The following is an 18,153-nucleotide window of genomic DNA, read 5'->3' on the forward strand; positions in this document are numbered from 1 at the left end:
TTTCAAAGGTCCATTAGATTGTTTTCGATATTCTAGGAAAGTTTGTAAATAATTTTACATTCTTATATGTTTATAATTTGAATTGTGTTTTCTGTTTTTTGTTTTTTTTTTTCTTTATGATAAGCCACAAGCTTTAAAGCACACTTTAATGCAATTTGTTTAGTTTAGATTAAATTTTGTCTGTGATTTTTGTTAATGTGTAAAAGTCCGCTCCATATTGCTTGTCGTCGTATCGAGTTTCATTTTTGTGTGTGTTTTTTTTTGTGGAAGAAAGAGGGTGGGGGTGAGCTAATAAACTTTGTTTATATATATTCAATGCTACACAATGCAACAATTCTAAATAACAATCTCAAATCTCATATGTCATTACTATATCAACTAGGTATGAATGTATATAACGCATCTCTCTGGGGTTTCCCCCATTAGTTTTTCTTGGTTTTTGTTTTTGTTTTGTTTCTCTATCAAAATATTTGCAACAACAATGGATATAATCAAAAATACGCAATTGTACAATTCTCAATTATTGTTCGACTGTCAACACAATCGCTATGCCCGCCAACTTTCGGTACAAAACTAACAAATGGCCATTACCGTGGGCTGGCCAAAGGGGTGTATCAGTCCTGACAAGTGGACCGACAACAAATCTGCTCGTATAAATAAATACACTATATATAATATACAGTAAATATGTGTGTATATGTATATGTCGGTATTTCTTAAATGCGTCTCTGAAAAATAATCTCTCAACATTTGATTTTTCTTTGATTCAGGCTGCACTCCAAGGGCGAGTGCCCCGAATGCGGTTTAAAAATTGATCAACAACTTTTTTTTTTAGCCAAAGCCGGAAACAAAGAATGCTTCAGCCCTAGCGTCTAACAAGAGTAAGCTACTCGAAGACCTGTCGAATCCCAACTTGGGCATACGTAGTCCTCTTTCAAACAAATCAGCAGGTAACGCGCGCATTTTGCCAAAGGGTGCCAAGTTGCTTAAGGATTACAGATTAGATGCAGTGGGTGCCAATGCAACTTGCTTTAGAAAAAACCTCCTCGCCTTTTGACGACATCCTCAGGCCTTCATCTTGGCTTCTTTACCAGACTGGTGGATCTGTGGAGCAGGATATTGTTTAACTAAGGACTATAAGAATTTAAGAACAGACCTTTTCACGCCATGACGTGGACTGGCGGGTGGAGTGTGGCAGGGTGAGGGTGGAGCCGAGCCTCCCGAGGAACCCCTTGACGAGGATATAGATAGTGTTGAGGCCCTTGGTGCCGAGCACCCCAGGTATATAGCCGATCCTTTATCGGCATCCCGCAAATCCACTCGAGACCCGTGGACGGAGGAAGGAACCGAGCCTGTAAGTGGTTAAGGAATTACTACTCATTGTTTTCAGAAATGATTATCTTCCAAATTCTCTAAAGATTCCCTTAAAACTACAGCTTCCACTCACCCGTATATGCATGCAGACCAGCAGGACTACTCCGTGGTCTTACTCCAAATCCACTGACCGTACTGGCACTCCGCTGCAGCTGGGCAGAACTGTTTCCTTCCCTGGCCGCGGACTCCCTCCGACTACCGGCGCTGCTCACCCGAGGCGCATCTCTGGAGGAGTTTCCTGGCCGGGGAGATCGTTGACTCCTGCCCAGCTGCTGCTGGCGCTGTTCCTGCTCACGGCGAGCATCTTCGAAGGCGGCAGCATACTCGGCCGCCTCACGGGATGTGGTGGGCGGCTGTTCCAGGACGATCTCATCCTCCGGTATACGCTCATTGCCCACCGAACGACGAGCAATGGGCAGCGGTGAGTTTTTTGGTGATGTTGGGCAGGATTGGGCGGCGGCACTGCTCACGCTGAGCGAACTGGACGAGGCATTGGCATTGGAGGACTGGGCACGCAGACGTGAGTGGGTGGAGGCGTTGGAGGGGCGACGTCGAAACAAGCCTTTTGTGGGGTCCATATTGCAGACGCCTGAACGGAAATAAAAATGTATGACTTGTTAATTTATTTGATTTGATGCATAGATCTAAAGAGCTTCAAGCCTTTAATATATAAATATATTTAATATTACTTTTACTTATATACTTTCAAAGATAAAATATAGAAGATTTGCAGAAGATGATCATTTTATTGAGGATAACTATGATTTCTTAAGGTTGGCTTGGGTCTTCGAAGCGGAGTTCAGTTGACGGCGCCTCTTGACTTTTGTGGACTTGTCGTTATCTTTTGGCTTTGTGCAGGCCTTGATAGTACAGTACCGATCTTCATCATCGTCCGAGTCCAAATTCTTAGCAAACCAGCCTTTGTTGTTATCCGCATCATAGAGACGGACATTAGGCATAAGATCCACGCCAACACTGAAATCCAGCTGTGGCTTTTCGTTAAGTTTCTTTTTCGGCTTGTCAAAGGTGCTGCTCCTCCATTTTTCCACCGCAAAGCTCAAAGTATAGGCCACGTTTTTCCTAATACCACCCCAGCCCTCACCCTCATCATCTTCTTCCTTAGCCTTATCTAAATCCTCGCTCGCACCTGTAGGACATTTTTCGCCGCGGGAACAATTGCCCTCGCAGATGTCGCGGTTCTGCAAGAGCTCCTGGTAGTTATCCAGCGCAGTTGCCACTTTGGTGCGATCCAGTTGCTCCAACGCCGAGGATGGAAAACGTTCCCTCAGCCGGCGACGTTCTTCGGGCAGCTTAAACTGCTCAAATTCCTGCAATTGGTTCTGGAAACCAGTATTGGGATTGGCCACGGCGCGACCAGCGCGAACTACTTTGAGCGCCTCCTTCCAATTTAAGTGGGTGGCCGTCATGATGTAGGCAACAGCCACGGTCACCGAGCGCGACATCCCCGCTAGGCAGTGGATGAGCACGTTGCCTTCGCGTAGGCGGGCAGCGTGTATAAAATCGTTGCAGACGGAGAAGTACTGGGAGAGATTCTGATCCGGCGTATCTGAGGCCATCACGCACAAGTAGTGTTTGTCCTAGGATATGGATAGGAAGGTCAAATGGAACATCATCGGATGAAGGCCAGTGGTTACTTACCGGTAGCAGACGACGCGGACTGTCATGTATGGCGATGATGTGCGAGATCTTGAACCTTTCCAGTTGAGCGTGATCCTTGGAGTCGCGGTAGTTGCCCACATAAAGTCCCGGCAAGACCTGTAAAAGAACAGAAAAACACCATATGGTTGAGGGATTAGGCTATGTCAGCTTTGGGTTTACCTCTCCCATATGCCAGTTCATTATGGAGCTATCTGATCGCAATGTAATATTGTTGTGTGACTACAATTTATATGAAAACATGAAAATGTAACGGCTTTCGTGCATGTTGTTTAGTTTTTGTTGCCTTTGACAAGTTGCCGTGACAACAATCGTAGATTCTGATTGGAAAGTTGGTACCAGAGTACCAATTCCTCCTCACTGCGGAACTAGTTGGTTTATCGATAATTAATCATCGATCTATACAACAGTACTGCCAGTGCAGTCTAGCTAAACTAACAGAAACTTAAAGCTTTGGCAAGACGAAGTTTAAATGCCGTTTAAGTTATTATTACACAAAATTTGAAAAGTTAAACATAAAGAATATTTAAAATTGTTTATAATTAGATATTTAAAGACTAGTTATCCATTTTATGCAGGTTTTTTAATACTGCTTATATCTTAACTGAAATATTTTAGGATACGCCTATGCCTAGCCATTTGAAACCCGAAACTACTTAAATTATGGCTGCTTAAGTTTCGTGCAGGACCTTGAAAAGTGTTGTCATTGGCTTCCGTATGTATACTTTTCAACCATAAATCTCGTCCTTGTTCTTACCTTGTTCATGCCATTCCCCATGTTTCTTCATTTAAAAGTTGCGGCTCACTTCCTCAATTGTCAAACAACGAATTGGCCCAAAAGCAGTGCTGAAAGGATAAGAAGCAGAGGAAGAGAATCCTTTATTTGACAAGTTCAGGGCGCAAAATTGCCGGCGAAGGCCAAGAGGAAATGGAAATGCAAGAGGTTTGGGAGGCAGCTAAATGCTAAATGCTTTTGTTGTTGCGGGCCATGATGAAAGTGCAAGTGGCAAATGTTGCAAGCTGTTGCCACTGCCATGGCCGGGACATAATGGATGTCTTTTGTCGCCGCCTTCGTCGCGGAAGTAAACAGGCCTTGACGCTGGCTCGCCTGCATCTCATTAGTGAGACAACCAGCCATACAGACAGACAGACAGATAGTTTGTCCTGGTATTGGGGGCTAGGATTTTGATTCGGATTGGGGCCAAAATGCCAAAGGCTAAACGACACCACCAACTGGCCTACCTGTTCGGCCCCCAAAAGTAGGCAAGGTTAGGTGCCGGGTCCTTGCAACAGTTGGTTGGGCCCGTCCTGCCTACCATGTCTTACTCTCCTTTTACTCTTCTCAAACCCCGCATTTTAGGACAATGGCAAAGGCCTCATCACAAAGTCAAGACGTGGGCAGCCCACCTCGGGTTGTGTAACACAGTTGGTTCTGAACACCGCGAGCCCCATCCTTTGGGTGCACTTGGAATCCGACACATTTGCATAAGTTGTCTCGCGTTGAGGCAATGGGCAAAGTGTCGCTTTGTTGTAATTTCATTCCCGGCACGTTGTCGTCGCAGCCACGGGCATTAAATTGACTGACATACTCGAGAGTAGTAGGAGCAGATAAGGCACGTGTGTGTACCGCGCCAGCAGAAGCAGCTGTCATTTACCAGTCAGCTTGACTTGGCCCGCCTCATCCTCTTCCGGACCGGGGAAATTACGAAATTAGAGCAGTCAATCTAGCCTCTTCATCCCCTCAAAGGTATCAGAGGCAATTGATCAGCCAAAATTGCTGCTTAGCAGCCTTTGGACAGCGGCGACATGGACTTCAAGTGCATCCAATCAGCATCACAGTGCCTATAAATAGTCTGCGCCCACTTCTGTTCGGTCCGAGTTGAAGGAATCAGCCCCAGAGCCGCAATTCAATTCAATTGATGTGTCACTTCGCTCATCTCTGCCTCCGTGTTCCGCCCTACGGTTCCGCACGGATGGAGCATATCGTGTCCTTCGTATTTCTGGGATTAGGTTTGGGATTAAAAGGGCTTTGCTGCACTCAGAAAATTGTCTTAAATTATGATAGTTTTTTCTTTTTGACTGAATAAATATTATAAAAAATGTATTCTCTTAACTTCTTTAAGAATTTGACATTAGTAGGGACTTCAAATCAAGGATATAAAACTCTATCATAAGACAGAAGTCTACCAATTGATATACATTACAAATTTCCTGTGTGTGTGTTTGGGGAAAATGAAAACCGGAACAGCCTTGCTTGTGCGCCTGTGACGTCCTTGTGTCAGTGGAAGTGTGTTGGTTTAGCCGTTGGCCAAATATTTTAGGGGCCATGATTGAATTCATCGACGAACTTCTAATGAAATCGCATTGTGGTGGTTAGGGTCCTGCCCATTTTACAGCCATGCATTTCCGGGCCGTTTGCCAAGGGGATTTCTTTTTTTTTTTTGCAACCAAAGAAAAACTAAAGTAAAAAGTGTTGCATGCCCCGAGGCGCAGACACTGAGGGAAACGAAATTTATGGAAAGCTTTAATCAAATTAAATCGTTCCCCGCTCAACTGCTCTTCCTGGCCAGGATTTCGATTCGCTGCCAAGTTTTTCACTTGGGTTTTTCCCCGTAATGGCGTTAGTTTTTCCACGAATGTTTTTCCATTATCGTTCCCCTTCAATCGGCTTTTAATTCGGGGTTTTTTTCTTTTACGTACCCAATGTCATTTGAAAGGGGGGAGAGAGGGCGTTTGGTGTATATATTGTATGCATATAAATTAGCCGGAGTCGGCCTTGTACCATCGCCCATCTCGTGAGTCGCCCCCTACGGCTGGCAGTCAATTATATCGTTTAGACATTCTACATGAGCAATAAAATACATGCCACAACGGCACCAAAAGCCGCACCTACCAGGACGGGATGGGATTGGGAGGACTGGTGACGCTTTATGACTCCATCGCCTGGTGGGCTTGGTGAGTCAATGGCGATATGGGATATGGCTGTAGGGAACCCCGGTGGCAGGGACACCAATGGGTCCCAATTGCTCAGTGACTGTGAAAAATGTGAGTTTTTTGCCATCGAGCTTTGTTTGTTATAAATGTTTCGGGCATGAAAAGGACAAACACGCCGAGGCCTATAAACATACAGTTTAACCTCTGTAGGATGAACTTTAGATAGTAAATATAGTTTTAATATATTTCTTTTACAAGCTTTAATAGTTATTTTTCACAAACTATTGTAAAAGTCAAATTACGTATATATGTATCTTATTTCTATGTCTAATCGTCACGTCTCTTTTATTTCAATTTTCAACCAAGAATAAATACAATCGAAATATGCTATCCATCCAATGATCTTGTCTAAGCTTAACCTCGCTTCATGGGTTATCAGAATCATATCGATAGTTAAGGTGACCATCTTACTTCAAGCCTTTTACATTATCAAAGTAAGATTTAACCCTTGCTAAGGAATATATAAACATTCCATATAAGTTTCTTAATTTTTGACAATATGACAGTTTGTAATATAGAAACATTTTTCTACTTTTTAAAATATCCTTTTCAATCCAATTTCCACTGTACTATAAATATATCAAAATAGCGATTATGTTTTGCTTCCTTTGCTGCCAGGCAGGCAGTTTTAAATAAATTCGAAGGCCTACACCCTCTCTCACACATGGGAAATGAAGGAAGGCTCAGTCATGTTTGCCCCTCTTCACAAGATAGGGACGATGAAGCCAAGCCGGCAGCCAAATAGCGCCGCTTTGTCTACGGATATGTCAATGGACCGACAGCAACCTCCAAGGAGACGGGTCAGCAGTGAGGAGCCGACTAAGCAAAACTTTCTCTCCAGAGGGCACGTGATGCCATAAAATGCTTTATTAACATACAACAGTTCGGGCCAAGATGGGTAAATACAGGGTGAAAAAGAAAGAGGGGGTGGTGTTGTGTTGATTTCATGAGCTTCGAGGATTTCATTGCTCGGAGCAAACATTGTACCGGCTCCTAAGCAAACTTAAAACAAATGCTAGTGCCAGCAGAAACTATTTCCACTAGCCACCGGCTATCTGGACCCCCGAAAATCCCCTCTTACCCCCCTCTTTGAACCACAAACTGTGACAGAGACAAAGTGCTGCCATCGCCGGGGCAATAAAACTGAAATGTGATCGCCTGGCATCACCTACCCGATGATGGCACACATAATCTGAGCCAATCTGGGGACATCAACCTTGATTTCGGAATGCATCCGTTTCCCAAAGAACTCAGGTACTCTGTCTACATTTTCATTTTACCCATTCGGGTCACAGCTAATTAACTGCATTCAGAAGCGAAAGTCCTGCCAAATGGAACCCTCGAAAAATGTTACAATCTCAACTTAATGAACCGTACACAGTGAACGGAACTTGGAAAGTTTTCCACTGCTGACAGAACGCAATTTAAATAAATAATTAGACAGGTGGGAGGAGCGGTCGAATTGCATGACTCAAAATATTAATTTCGTTTTACATATGCAATGAGTGTGGCGTAAAAAGTTTGGCCATGTTTTTAGTGTGCAACAAGGGAAATTAAGCGAAATGAGGCAATCAAATTGGGGGTTGCTCTCGAACGAACTTGCGAAACGGGAATTTTTAAATAAACGGATGTTAAGCTATATGGTATGTGAACCTTTATCCTAACGTTATGTTATGTACTGTGTGGTTTTAATTACTACTATTAATGTATTAACTATTCACATAAGGAATAAGTTAGTTATTTTCAAATTTCATAGCAATTAAAACTGATTTTTAGGATTTTCATAGCTTTGGGATAGCTTTTGATGCGCATAAAATCTAACCAAATTACGAATATATAGAAAAACAAATTTTGTAAATTCTTTTCTTGGTAAAATGTCTCACTTTCATATTAAGCTGGACAAAGGTGCAAAGTATGGACAACATCCTAAAATATAAGTATAAGATATTACCATTGAAAAGATGTTTATAAAGGTAGAAAACTGAAAACTATTCCCAAAATCTCTTTAAATCAAAAGTGAATAAGGGAATAATTTTATTGCCATGGCATCTGCAACTTCTGACTTCCACAGTTTCCTACAGTCACGTTTCGGGGCATTTTCACACCAATTCGACTTTGACGGCCGGCTGACAGTCCACGACCCGCCCAGGCCGCACATTACCCATACGACCCGTGGGGCAAGATTTACATGGAAAACACTTACGCGCTCTTGACACGGGACATATAAAGGTTGAGGACTGTTCGTTAATTCCCCAGTTGCGTGCCCAAAAAAAAAACGCAAAAATAATTACTAGAAAGGGCCACAAATTGTTTCGTATATGCTTAAGGAGGAGTCTAATTTTCGGGACATTTGCATTTAAGGAGTAACAGACGTGGGTCAGTCACCTGACGGAATGATGGCATTCTAGAGCCATAAAGGGAATCGCAGGACTTACGTTAACTTCGGCGCTCCGGTTGCTTTCCTCCTGGTCAATGGAGCTGCCACATGGGAATCTCAACTTCGACTTTGACTCGAGCGCCCGAGAGAGAGAGAGAGGCGGAAAGGAAGTAGAGAAAGTCAAGCGGCAACTCCTGTTATATCACGGTGCCAGCGGCGGCCGCAAAATTTACACACACACACAAAATTTAGATTCGCTTCTCTACCTTTCTGCTTCAGCTTTTCTCTCAGTGTGAACACGAAAAGTAAACTGTGTGACAGTTAAAGCCAAGTTGATTGTATCCCAAACATTTTTCCGTATCGTTTCGCGGCAAAGAGTGTTGTGAAAAATGAAGCACCGCCATAGAGGTGAGAAACGTGAAAAGCGTTTGAGGGTCGAGTAACAATGAAAGCCAGACCGCAAGAAACGCAGCCGTGAAATATGTGTGTGGATAGTAGAAATCAGGAAAAAAAAACGAGCTGCAGCCGCCGCGTGAGTTCCTTTTGCAGAAGGAAGGATTGCGCCAAACGAATCGGCTCGAGCGCTGGTCACAGACTGAGCAGCTGAGCACTGCTGCCACTTCGGACTTGGCTCAAACAGAATGTTAGTGTCTCATACTGCATGGGTAACAAATACCCGCGGGCATGAATGGGAACAAGCCGAGTTTGCGCATTGCACTCCAATGAGCAGCGCGCCAAAATAAAAACTCACTCAAAGTTAGGAGCTCAAAACGAGAGAGAGAGAGTGAGATTGAAGGTTCCTGGCCGCAAAATGCGTAAAAACCTTTGATTCAGTTATATAATTGAGGGGGCGACCGGCCAGGTTTTTTCTTTGTGTGTGGGGTGTTGTTTTTCTTTTCCGTTTTGGGCCCACACCTGTCCGTGGTCAATTAACGGCCGAGTTATAATCATCAAGCTGCCCGCATGGCCATAACCAGGATTTGCCGTTACCTTCTTGAAACGGTTAATTGAGCCAATATTCGATATTAACGGTAATGGAGTACTATTGGGTAGTAGCAGCAGGGACTATGGGAATAAAAGTCTTTAGTATTTCACATATATTTTATAAAATTAAAAAACATTGCAAAGTTTAAGTCTTTTTTTGACAGAGAGCTTTATTTTAAACAACACAACATTTTTTCCATCAGTTTCCGTTCCACAATAACGCGGAATTTCAACTTCTTTGCAACTTAAAAATATTCTTCTGAGAACTAAACTGAAATCTTTCAGAAATTCCAAACCTGTATTACAAAAGGTAAATGCTTGCTAATAAATATGCACAATCTGACTTAACAGAGCCAAGATAGTATTAATATATGTTCTATATACTCTTATAAGGTAAGTAGAGCAGATATCCCATATCATGTCTACTGCAAACAGATACATTCAAAAATGTACATTTTCCAGAACAAAAACTGAACTCTACACCAAACCAAATCAATCGAAAGTTTCAAATTCCAAATATGAAACTCATATTTGTTTTACTTTGCTATGGGAATCGGGGTTTCTACGATGTCAGCATATTTAGCCAGAATAAACACTTGCTTCTCACTGACTCATCCAATGCGATTTGTTTTGACGGCTTACATTTCATTCACGAGGCCATAAAAGGAGCTTATTAAAATGCCAAAGAACTCTATACGGAAAAGCTTGTTGCCCCATCAATTGCAATTCTAAAATATTAATTCAAATATCAAAATCAAAGAGAAGAATCATGTTCAGTGTACTATATATTTTGACCCATTTCAGAAAAAGATACAATTGTTTTCGAACTGAGAATTCTCAGGAAAAACGTCTGAAATGCAACATGATTTTAAGCCGATTCGCATTGCGTTTCGCTTGTGTATCTACATGGGATTTATAACAACAAAAATCGTATCTATATAAACAGATATATACCCAAATATATATGTACAGCGAGATGTGCAATATTTAATTATGAATTATTTCAATTTTATATGCTCTGGCGACGCAGTTGTTCGGCTGAACAACAAGAAAATATTTGGAAAATACATCTAACGGATAAAGATGGGTGGGCGTGCCGCCGCCGCCGGCAGTCCGATTATACACATGATCTTGCATATTCTCTCAGGTCTACAGATATTGAAATTATTTTAAAAATGTTTTTTAGGAAATTCCTAAGAAAGTTCTCAAGATTATTAGTCATTTCTATACATTGATATTTTCCATTTTGCATTGAAAAATTTAACAAAAATTTGAATCTTTAGTAATCCTTTATCCATGCTCCTATTATGCTGACCACAACTGTGCGTTTGGGTCATTTTGGTGTTCTAAGGAAAATGCTTATGGCGTGAGTGACTAATGGCTGCTTAGAAGGTGAAGTAAACAGTTGGCCCAAACAACTGGCCGTAATCAGCTGATCGTTTGGCAATAACAGTTGACTGCAGAAGACTTTCTGTCGCTACTGCACATTGTACTCTATTGTTTATTGTACTTCATTGTTTATTGCAAAAATACAACAACAACAAGAACGTATTGAGAGTGCGGGGGAGCTGTGGCAACAGATCGTTGGTCATTGATCGATTGATTGGCCGCTCAACAAGATTCGTCGTCGTCGTCAGTGGGCGATGACAACTGTTTACGCTGCTGATTTTGCCTTTGCTCTTGCCTTTGGCTTACTTGCTGTTGTTGCTCCTCGACGGCTGTGACGCAGTGGTTGTATGTAGGCGGTACCACTGCACAGAAATAAAAGCAGCTAAATGTCATATTTATAAAAAAAGTTATTGTTTCATGTTGAACCTTATATTATATAGAAACTAGATTGATTTGGAATAGTATTATTATCATTTACGTACCACTGTCTTCTATCTATTTTTTGTATTTATGTAACAAAAGTTTAAGTTTAAGTTATAAAGTTTTATAGTTTAGTAAAATCTACTTATGTTAACTTTGTTTTAAACTAGCTTTCAAATTTAAAAAGTGATTCTCATCCAAAATAACTTGAAATAATATCCCTTTTCTTTCACATATCACTTAAATTTTTCTTTCAGTGTGGCTTACGGTTACAGATTCGAATTCTAGAAGCCATGCGACTGCCGAGGAATGCGTTTTAGAGAGCCGCTCTCCCACTCTCTCGGCCAACTTTCTAGCGAACGTCTATTTATAAGTCTGATGTGTGTGTATCTTGGCCATGGTGATCTTGGTGCAAACACAAAGAGAGAGAACGAGAGAGAGAGTTGAAAAGAGCGGATCGAGAGTGCCGTATCCGTATCCATAAGATAGTATTAAATATTTACCAATTAAGGCCTTAAACCGCCGGAGGAGAGTGTCAGGTAGAAGCCAAGCAAAGCTTACTGAGAGAGGGAGAGTAAGAGCAGAGAGCTTCTGTGAAACCAATTGAGAGCCAAAAGAGAGAGCAACTGACTGATGGCTATGGCCAAATGCTAATGGCTAGCAGCAAATGGCGTTGGCGCTCAGTCGACGAGCAACTTTGGCAGCGTGAGGACGCCCGTGTGGATGCGTGTGGCCCGTTAAGCAACAACAATTTCGAGTGGCAATGTGCAAAAATAAAAAATCTATATATATTTTAAATTGAATATAGAAATCCGAAAACCCACACTCACACTCGCACACACACACACAAACGCAGGGCCGCAGAGAGCGCGAGCGGAAATACTTAAAAAGCTTAAAAAGTGGAAGTAAAATAAAAATTGGCCGTATCGGTGTGCGGCAGCTAGAAAGTGTGGCCAAAAGTGACATCACACTCCGTTCAGCGAAAAAGGAGCAAACGTTTCAGGAACATACGAGAAATCGGAAAACGAAATCGAGCGGTATTCGCACGCGTCGTAGCTCAAGGTGAGCCCGCGCCACCCCTCCTCCTCTCAATCCAACCAAAATTAAACCCCCTCCCCCCTTGCACCCCACTCTGCGTCCAAAAATTAATCTCAACAACTGGCACGACGACAAGTAGTCGCCGACGAAGTCACAGCCAAGTATCAACAAAAGGAAATAAATTAAAATTTGTCGCTACGTAGCGAGACGACGACGACGACGACGACGGATTCGATAGTGGTTAGGCCAGCGAGCGGTACGGTTACGGATACGGATACGGTTAATTCGGCCAGCGGTACACCAATGAAGCCCACTGTGATGGCGGCCAATCAGGCGCAAACTAATCCAGGCGTTGCCGGTGGTAATGGTTCACCCGGTGGACCCGGAGTCAACATACCCGTTAACCGGGAGTACGTCAGCGGTGGCTATGGTTCGCCACAGCAGGCGGCACAGAATACACACTTCCATAACCCTCAAAACGCTTTCGGATCGCCCAGGCAGCAACAGACGCACTTCCAGCACCAGCAGGTTCCTCCAAATCAGCAACAGCAACATTTTCAGGTGAGTGGCCGCCAGACAGTTTGTATGCCGGAGGAGGGTATTGCGGGTAAGGGGGTGGCAGACGAGCGGCGAGAGATCCCAAGGTTGGCGCCTGGCAAGGTCGATTCACCCCGCCTCCTCCTCCTCCTCCAGATCTCCCCCAACCCCAAAAACCTCGATCGCATAGCTGGGACATATTCGTATGAGTGTCATGGTTTTTTTTGTTTTGCTAGCTGTGTGGCAATTCAAGTACAGTGGGGATTCTTAAGAGGGAAATAGAGGTTTAGGTAAATCAATTCAATATAGTTTTAAAAATGAAAACAATAGTAAAGAAGCCTTGACTTAGATTTTCTCACAGATTGTATTAAGTATTTCTTTAGGCAAATTTAGTGGAAAAAACTTGGAGATATCAATCAGTCCATAGGTTAATTTATTCCCTTAAAGAGTGTAATAGTTGTAATATTCAAATTTCTTCTAATGATAGTTTAAAAACGTCTTTATAAGTTCAATTTGTTTATTCTGATCTATCTACGTTTTGCATATATTTAGCAACTATCTTGTATATTAAATATTGACTTTAAACAAATACGAAAGCAAACAGTTCTGCATATATAAAAGGGGTTATTAGGGGTTAAAGATCTCGTTTCTAACTTTAATACTCGCTCTTACCTAACTCCTTGAAATACTCAGTTAATAAAATCATTTTATTAAGATTATTTATTCTACAAAATTTAAATTTTAATTTATATTTCCCATATAAAAACCAACCATGGGATGTCGAAATCTTTACTTTAGTAGCCTGGGCATTTTCCAAATTACATTTTACGCACTGCATTCTTTGTTTGTGGAAAAATTTCCGGGAAAACAATTAAGTTTTATTTATTTTACTGTGCCATGACACAGCGTTTTTTCCATTCGTTTCCATTTTTCCGAGTGAATCCTTGGCAATTTCGCATTGCCTTTTAGCGCTTTGTAAACTGTCTAAATCGCAATAAGAGTACAAAAACAATGGGGGAAAAGTCAGTTTGGTTGCGTAAAGGCAGCTGCCTCCTAAAAGAGGGTGTTCTTGGGGGAAAACAACCCAACCAGCCTGTCCGCCGCATCAGTGTGTCAAGTGTGTGTGCACACTCTGTTGACCTACTGGGCATAAACTTCTAGTATCTGCTGGGGGGATGATGGCTAAGTTTTTTTCCTGGGCTGATGTCGTGTCAAGCTCTCTTCTAGTGGCCAACGCTACGTATGATTAATGCCGCAACGCGTGCGGAATTTTACCAGAAACAAGTAAAGTACAGCTGTTTTTTTTTTTTTTGTATTGTTGCTGTTGTTGTTGCGGCCTAATCTAATGGCCAGCAATCCAAATCTATCACGAACGAATCGTTGAAAATATTTGAAAATTTCTAGAAGAAAACACACACATAAGCTAAATGGACGCCTTCTCGTTCTTTCTATTTTGGCGCCGATTCTCAGTCGAAATATCGCTCTATTCTATTGCCGCCGCTCTTGATTCTTGGCTAAACTTTGTGCTGTGCGTGTCTGTCTGTGTCTTCCGCTGTAGGTGGGCACCGTACAGTAAATACATAATGACACTCCATATGTGAGCAAACATACTACACTATACACTATAGCTGTGGAAGCAAGCCAGTTGTCTAATGGAAAGCGTGGGCGGTTTTTGGTTGCTCAACCTCTTGGCCAACGCGGGGGCCTCAGCAATGCGTTGGTGACGTTGACTATATAAAAACGTCATCACCAGGTTAACATTACAGTGGATATAGGCAGTTAGACATTGGACATTTTAACAGAAAGCTAATAAACTAATATTTTCTGCAATTAAACGCTTAAAATTATATGCAAGAATTTTTAGTTTGGTTTAAGTGATTTGTCAGATTTTTGATATTATTCCATTCAAAGATTTCTTATATATTTTTTTTAATCTCAAGCTAACTCTATAAGTTACTATTTTCTTTCTTGAAGTGTGCTTATGTAAGATAACGAATAAATTATCATTAATTATTGAGAGGTACTGTAAGACAATGATAATTTCAAAAGCAAACACAATTATCTCTCACTGAAAGTAAAAATTTGTAAAAACCCATTCACTCTTTAGAGTGTCCACTGTATCAGGTTTTCTTATACTAGGTACTTACTTTACTTAATTCACTGTTCATATTTCCATGAGTTCATTGGGGTAATTGAGTTGGAAAACAGCGAGAGAGCAGAGCGTCCTTTCGGGAGAGACTCAGAAAGAGTCTCAAGAGTTGCAGAAACTGCGAGAAGTGGCCAGAATGAGCCAGCAGTTACGAGAGTGGGCGACATTCGCTTTAAAAGGCCTTCTCCGACGACGAGTCGCCTCATTCGCATTTAAACAATCGGACGCAGTGCATCACGTCACCGAGCGGAAAAGCAATCAAAGCTATAAAGACAGATAAACTAAAGCGGAATATACACACGTACATACATACATATAATAGAAGTCTAGCACTTGTAGCGAAAATAATTGACGGGCAGTTAGCAGTGAGCAGTGCTCATTGATAAAGTAAACAAATTGAGAAGGCAAAAGGTAAGGTTCCGAGATCGAGATCCGCTCCCCAACAGCTGTTCATTCAGTGCCAATTGACATCACTTGTTTGCCCACACTCGCACCCATTCTATGGGACTCTGACTCATTCTGTTATTTATAAACAATTCGCCCACCGATCCGAACAATTTGCACTACTCTATTGCTACACGGAAAGAACAAATGATGGGAAATTATAGTTAATTGATTTATATATCAATTTAAACCATTTACTCTTACTTCATTATCAAATTAGATCTTGAAACATAGATCTTAAGATAAATTATATGACTCACCAAAGTTTCAAGTTCTTTGTACTTATTACTCTCTTCTTATTCCAGCCGACCTTTGGATTTGAACCGAACATGGACATGGACAACATGTTTCCACGCTCCCACCTGGGCAGAATGCATGATCCCTTTGCCGGCTTCGGCGACTCACGTAAGCGGAGTAGTTTGCATGGTCCCAGTACCCAAGCCCATGCTGATGATGACTTTTCGTCCTATTTCGACGATCCAGACTTTGCTTTCCCACGATTCTCGACATTAGGAAGGCGAGGACGTACCAACAATCATATGGATCACGATGACGACTTCTTTAACCGGCTGCCCTCGGAGTTCCGTCAATATATACCAGATGGTTTTGGAGCCAGACGTGGTCCGGGACCGGCATCAGGCCCTGGTCAAGTTCCCCAGCAGCAGCAGCAGCAGCCGCAACAGCAGCCACAGCCACAATATACACAGCAGCATCCCCAACAGCACTACCAGTATGCTGGACCGCCCCAGCAACAGCAAGTCTACGTGGGATCACCACAGCAACAGGTGCCACAGTCGCCCTCGAAGCGTTTGTGTGATGCTGCCATCCAGACGGAGGATCCTGCCGGCCGCTCAGAGGTGGATTGTGCCCCGCCGAGCAACTTGAACCAGCACGGATTACGAAACACCGTTGACATGGGCGTAAAGAGTGCCGCCGAGCAGGATCAGGGTTTGCGCTCCCACTCCGCCCCACCGCCAGAGCAACAGCAGCAGAATTTGCTCTACCAGCAGCAACAGCAGCAGCCCCAACCAGGAGCACATCACCAACAGTTCGGCACTCAGACCAGTCCACCTGTCCAGGGTCAGCAGTTCAAGACCTACTATGCGCCCCAGCAACAGACTCACCCACAGCAGAAGCAGCCCACCCCGCCGCCAGCACCACAGACTCCTGGTGGCACCTACGTGCGCACCATACCCATCTTTGTTGAGGGTCGCACCGAACCGATCATCAATGCCCACAAGGAGATACCCAACCAGAACGCTCCGCCTAGTGCCCAGGCTCAGGCGCAGGCACAGGCACAGGCTCAGGCTCATTATGCTCCACAGCAACAGCAGCAGAGACCCACGCCACTGAATACTCAGCAGGCTCATCCCGACCAGGAGGTGCCAGTAGAGGGAGCTGCTGGTATACCGCCACAGACGCCACACACACTCAACTCGATAAACAAGATCCAGGATATACAGCGTGACGTACTGGAGCTGATGGGCAAGGTGGAGCAGTTCAAGGGAACGCGCCAGGAGAAGGAATATGCCTACTTGGACGAGATGCTGACCCGCAACCTGCTGAAGCTGGATACGATCGATACAAACGGCAAGGATAGCATCCGCCTAGCACGAAAGGAGGCCATTAAGTAAGTTTACTTTGCTAAAAAGCACCCCTGAGATTGCCTTACTAATCTTTACTTCCTTTTAGATGCATTCAGGCTTCCATAAATGTCCTGGAGGCTAAAGCGGAGGAGAATGCCAGGGTGGCGTCTGGAGAAGCAACTGCAACTGCCACGCCAGCTGAAGCAGTGGAAGCGGGTGCAGTTGCTGCCCCAGAAGTCGCCGGTCAAATTCCGGAACCAGTGACTCCACAGCCACAGGATGCTACGAAAATCCAAGAGCCCATCCCTCTGCCGCCACCACCAAATGCTGCACCCTTAGATGGAGCAGCTGCTACCGAAGCCACAACAACAGAGCCTGCTGCTCCAGGTGAGACGGCTCAGGCCGCCGCCTCGCAGTCTGAGACAACCACAACGACGTCGGAATGATGAACGCAGCGCCTTTACAAGGCGACCGTTTCGAAGCAGCTACGCAAATTAACCAAATTTAAGTGACAACAGGCGGGAGAAAGCGGCGAGTCCCGATCCCAATCCCGACTCATCAAAGGACAGCGACAGACTTGATTATACTGAATTCGAAGTGAATGTGAATTGGATGGTGGATGTGAATGTGAATAAGAGGAGCTGGCGACGAATCTTTGCTAGTATTTCGTAGAAGCACACCCGTACTATCTAAACATGCAAATCTCATCACACATCATAGCACACCCATAAACACACAGCATAGATTATAGGCTAGTAAGGAAATTAATATTGAGAAAAAGTGCCTGCATATAGAATTCGGAAGTTAACAGAACGAAAACGATTTGGCAACCAGAGATTACTCCAGTAACTCAGTTGGCCTTTAATTAAAAGAGCTGATTATGTTTAAGCGATAGATCACCATGAGGATATTTTTGAACCTGAGTCCAGTTTTTATACATACGTAAATTGTACCGAGGGGCAGCAATAAGCAGCAAGCCGCCGTATGATCTCATACAAATCTACAGCAATCGCGCTTGCTTGCCACAGCCACCTCATCCAATCCACATTGAGTGCACCACACTCACGGCTATGCTGCTGGTGAATTGTTAAACAAAGGTAAACACTTCTAGATGAACTATGATAATAACTATTTATGCTACTAATTAATGCGAAAATAAATGTAGATATTGTTGACCATATAAG

At 43.2% G+C, this 18,153-nt stretch overlaps 2 protein-coding genes across 7 annotated transcripts; one reads left to right on the top strand and one right to left on the bottom strand.

Moving 5' to 3' along the window:
- Nucleotides 1-284: 284 nt before the first annotated feature.
- Nucleotides 285-9,001, bottom strand: LOC108104017 (tyrosine-protein phosphatase YVH1). Of its 3 annotated transcripts, XM_017209847.2 has the most exons (7): nucleotides 8,481-9,001; nucleotides 3,809-3,897; nucleotides 3,034-3,150; nucleotides 2,522-2,972; nucleotides 1,448-1,963; nucleotides 1,157-1,352; nucleotides 285-1,104 (listed from the first exon to the last, which is right to left on the bottom strand). In XM_017209847.2, exons 2-7 carry the CDS (start codon nucleotides 3,827-3,829, stop codon nucleotides 1,074-1,076), a joined length of 1,332 nt encoding a protein of 443 aa, XP_017065336.2. In that variant the 5' UTR covers nucleotides 3,830-3,897; nucleotides 8,481-9,001; the 3' UTR covers nucleotides 285-1,073. The 3 variants fall into 3 exon arrangements, with proteins under 3 accessions (XP_017065336.2, XP_017065337.2, XP_017065338.2); XM_017209848.2 differs by lacking the exons at nucleotides 3,809-3,897; nucleotides 8,481-9,001 and adding an exon at nucleotides 3,214-3,553; XM_017209849.2 differs by lacking the exon at nucleotides 285-1,104 and having other exon boundaries at nucleotides 1,246-1,373.
- A 2,893-nt stretch (nucleotides 9,002-11,894) lies between these two features.
- Nucleotides 11,895-18,149, top strand: LOC108104012 (BAG domain-containing protein Samui). 4 transcript variants are annotated; one of them, XM_017209839.2, is made up of 4 exons: nucleotides 11,895-12,814; nucleotides 15,689-15,788; nucleotides 15,867-17,013; nucleotides 17,076-18,149. In XM_017209839.2, exons 1-4 carry the CDS (start codon nucleotides 12,557-12,559, stop codon nucleotides 17,413-17,415), a joined length of 1,845 nt encoding a protein of 614 aa, XP_017065328.2. In that variant the 5' UTR covers nucleotides 11,895-12,556; the 3' UTR covers nucleotides 17,416-18,149. The 4 variants fall into 4 exon arrangements, with proteins under 4 accessions (XP_017065328.2, XP_017065327.2, XP_017065330.2 ...); XM_017209841.2 differs by lacking the exon at nucleotides 11,895-12,814 and adding an exon at nucleotides 15,136-15,350; XM_017209838.2 differs by having other exon boundaries at nucleotides 15,689-17,013.
- Nucleotides 18,150-18,153: the final 4 nt, after the last annotated feature.

The sequence above is a fragment of the Drosophila eugracilis genome, unplaced genomic scaffold (genome assembly GCF_018153835.1).
Source record: "Drosophila eugracilis isolate 14026-0451.02 unplaced genomic scaffold, ASM1815383v1 contig_2154, whole genome shotgun sequence".
Lineage (NCBI taxonomy): Eukaryota > Metazoa > Arthropoda > Insecta > Diptera > Drosophilidae > Drosophila > Drosophila eugracilis.

Bases quoted from the DNA above. Each gene is read 5' to 3' on its own strand.
- LOC108104017 (XM_017209847.2), bottom strand. From the start codon at position 3,829: ATGGGGAATGGCATGAACAAG. The intron at 3,151-3,808 runs GTAAGAACAAGG...GTTCTTTTACAG, and splicing joins TGGGGAATGGCATGAACAAG to GTCTTGCCGGGACTTTATGT. The intron at 1,353-1,447 runs GTGAGTGGAAGC...AACCACTTACAG, and splicing joins TGGTCTGCATGCATATACGG to GCTCGGTTCCTTCCTCCGTC.
- LOC108104012 (XM_017209838.2), top strand. From the start codon at position 12,557: ATGAAGCCCACTGTGATGGCGGCCAATCAGGCGCAAACTAATCCAGGC. The intron at 12,815-15,688 runs GTGAGTGGCCGC...TTCTTATTCCAG, and splicing joins AGCAACAGCAACATTTTCAG to CCGACCTTTGGATTTGAACC. The intron at 17,014-17,075 runs GTAAGTTTACTT...ACTTCCTTTTAG, and splicing joins GCACGAAAGGAGGCCATTAA to ATGCATTCAGGCTTCCATAA.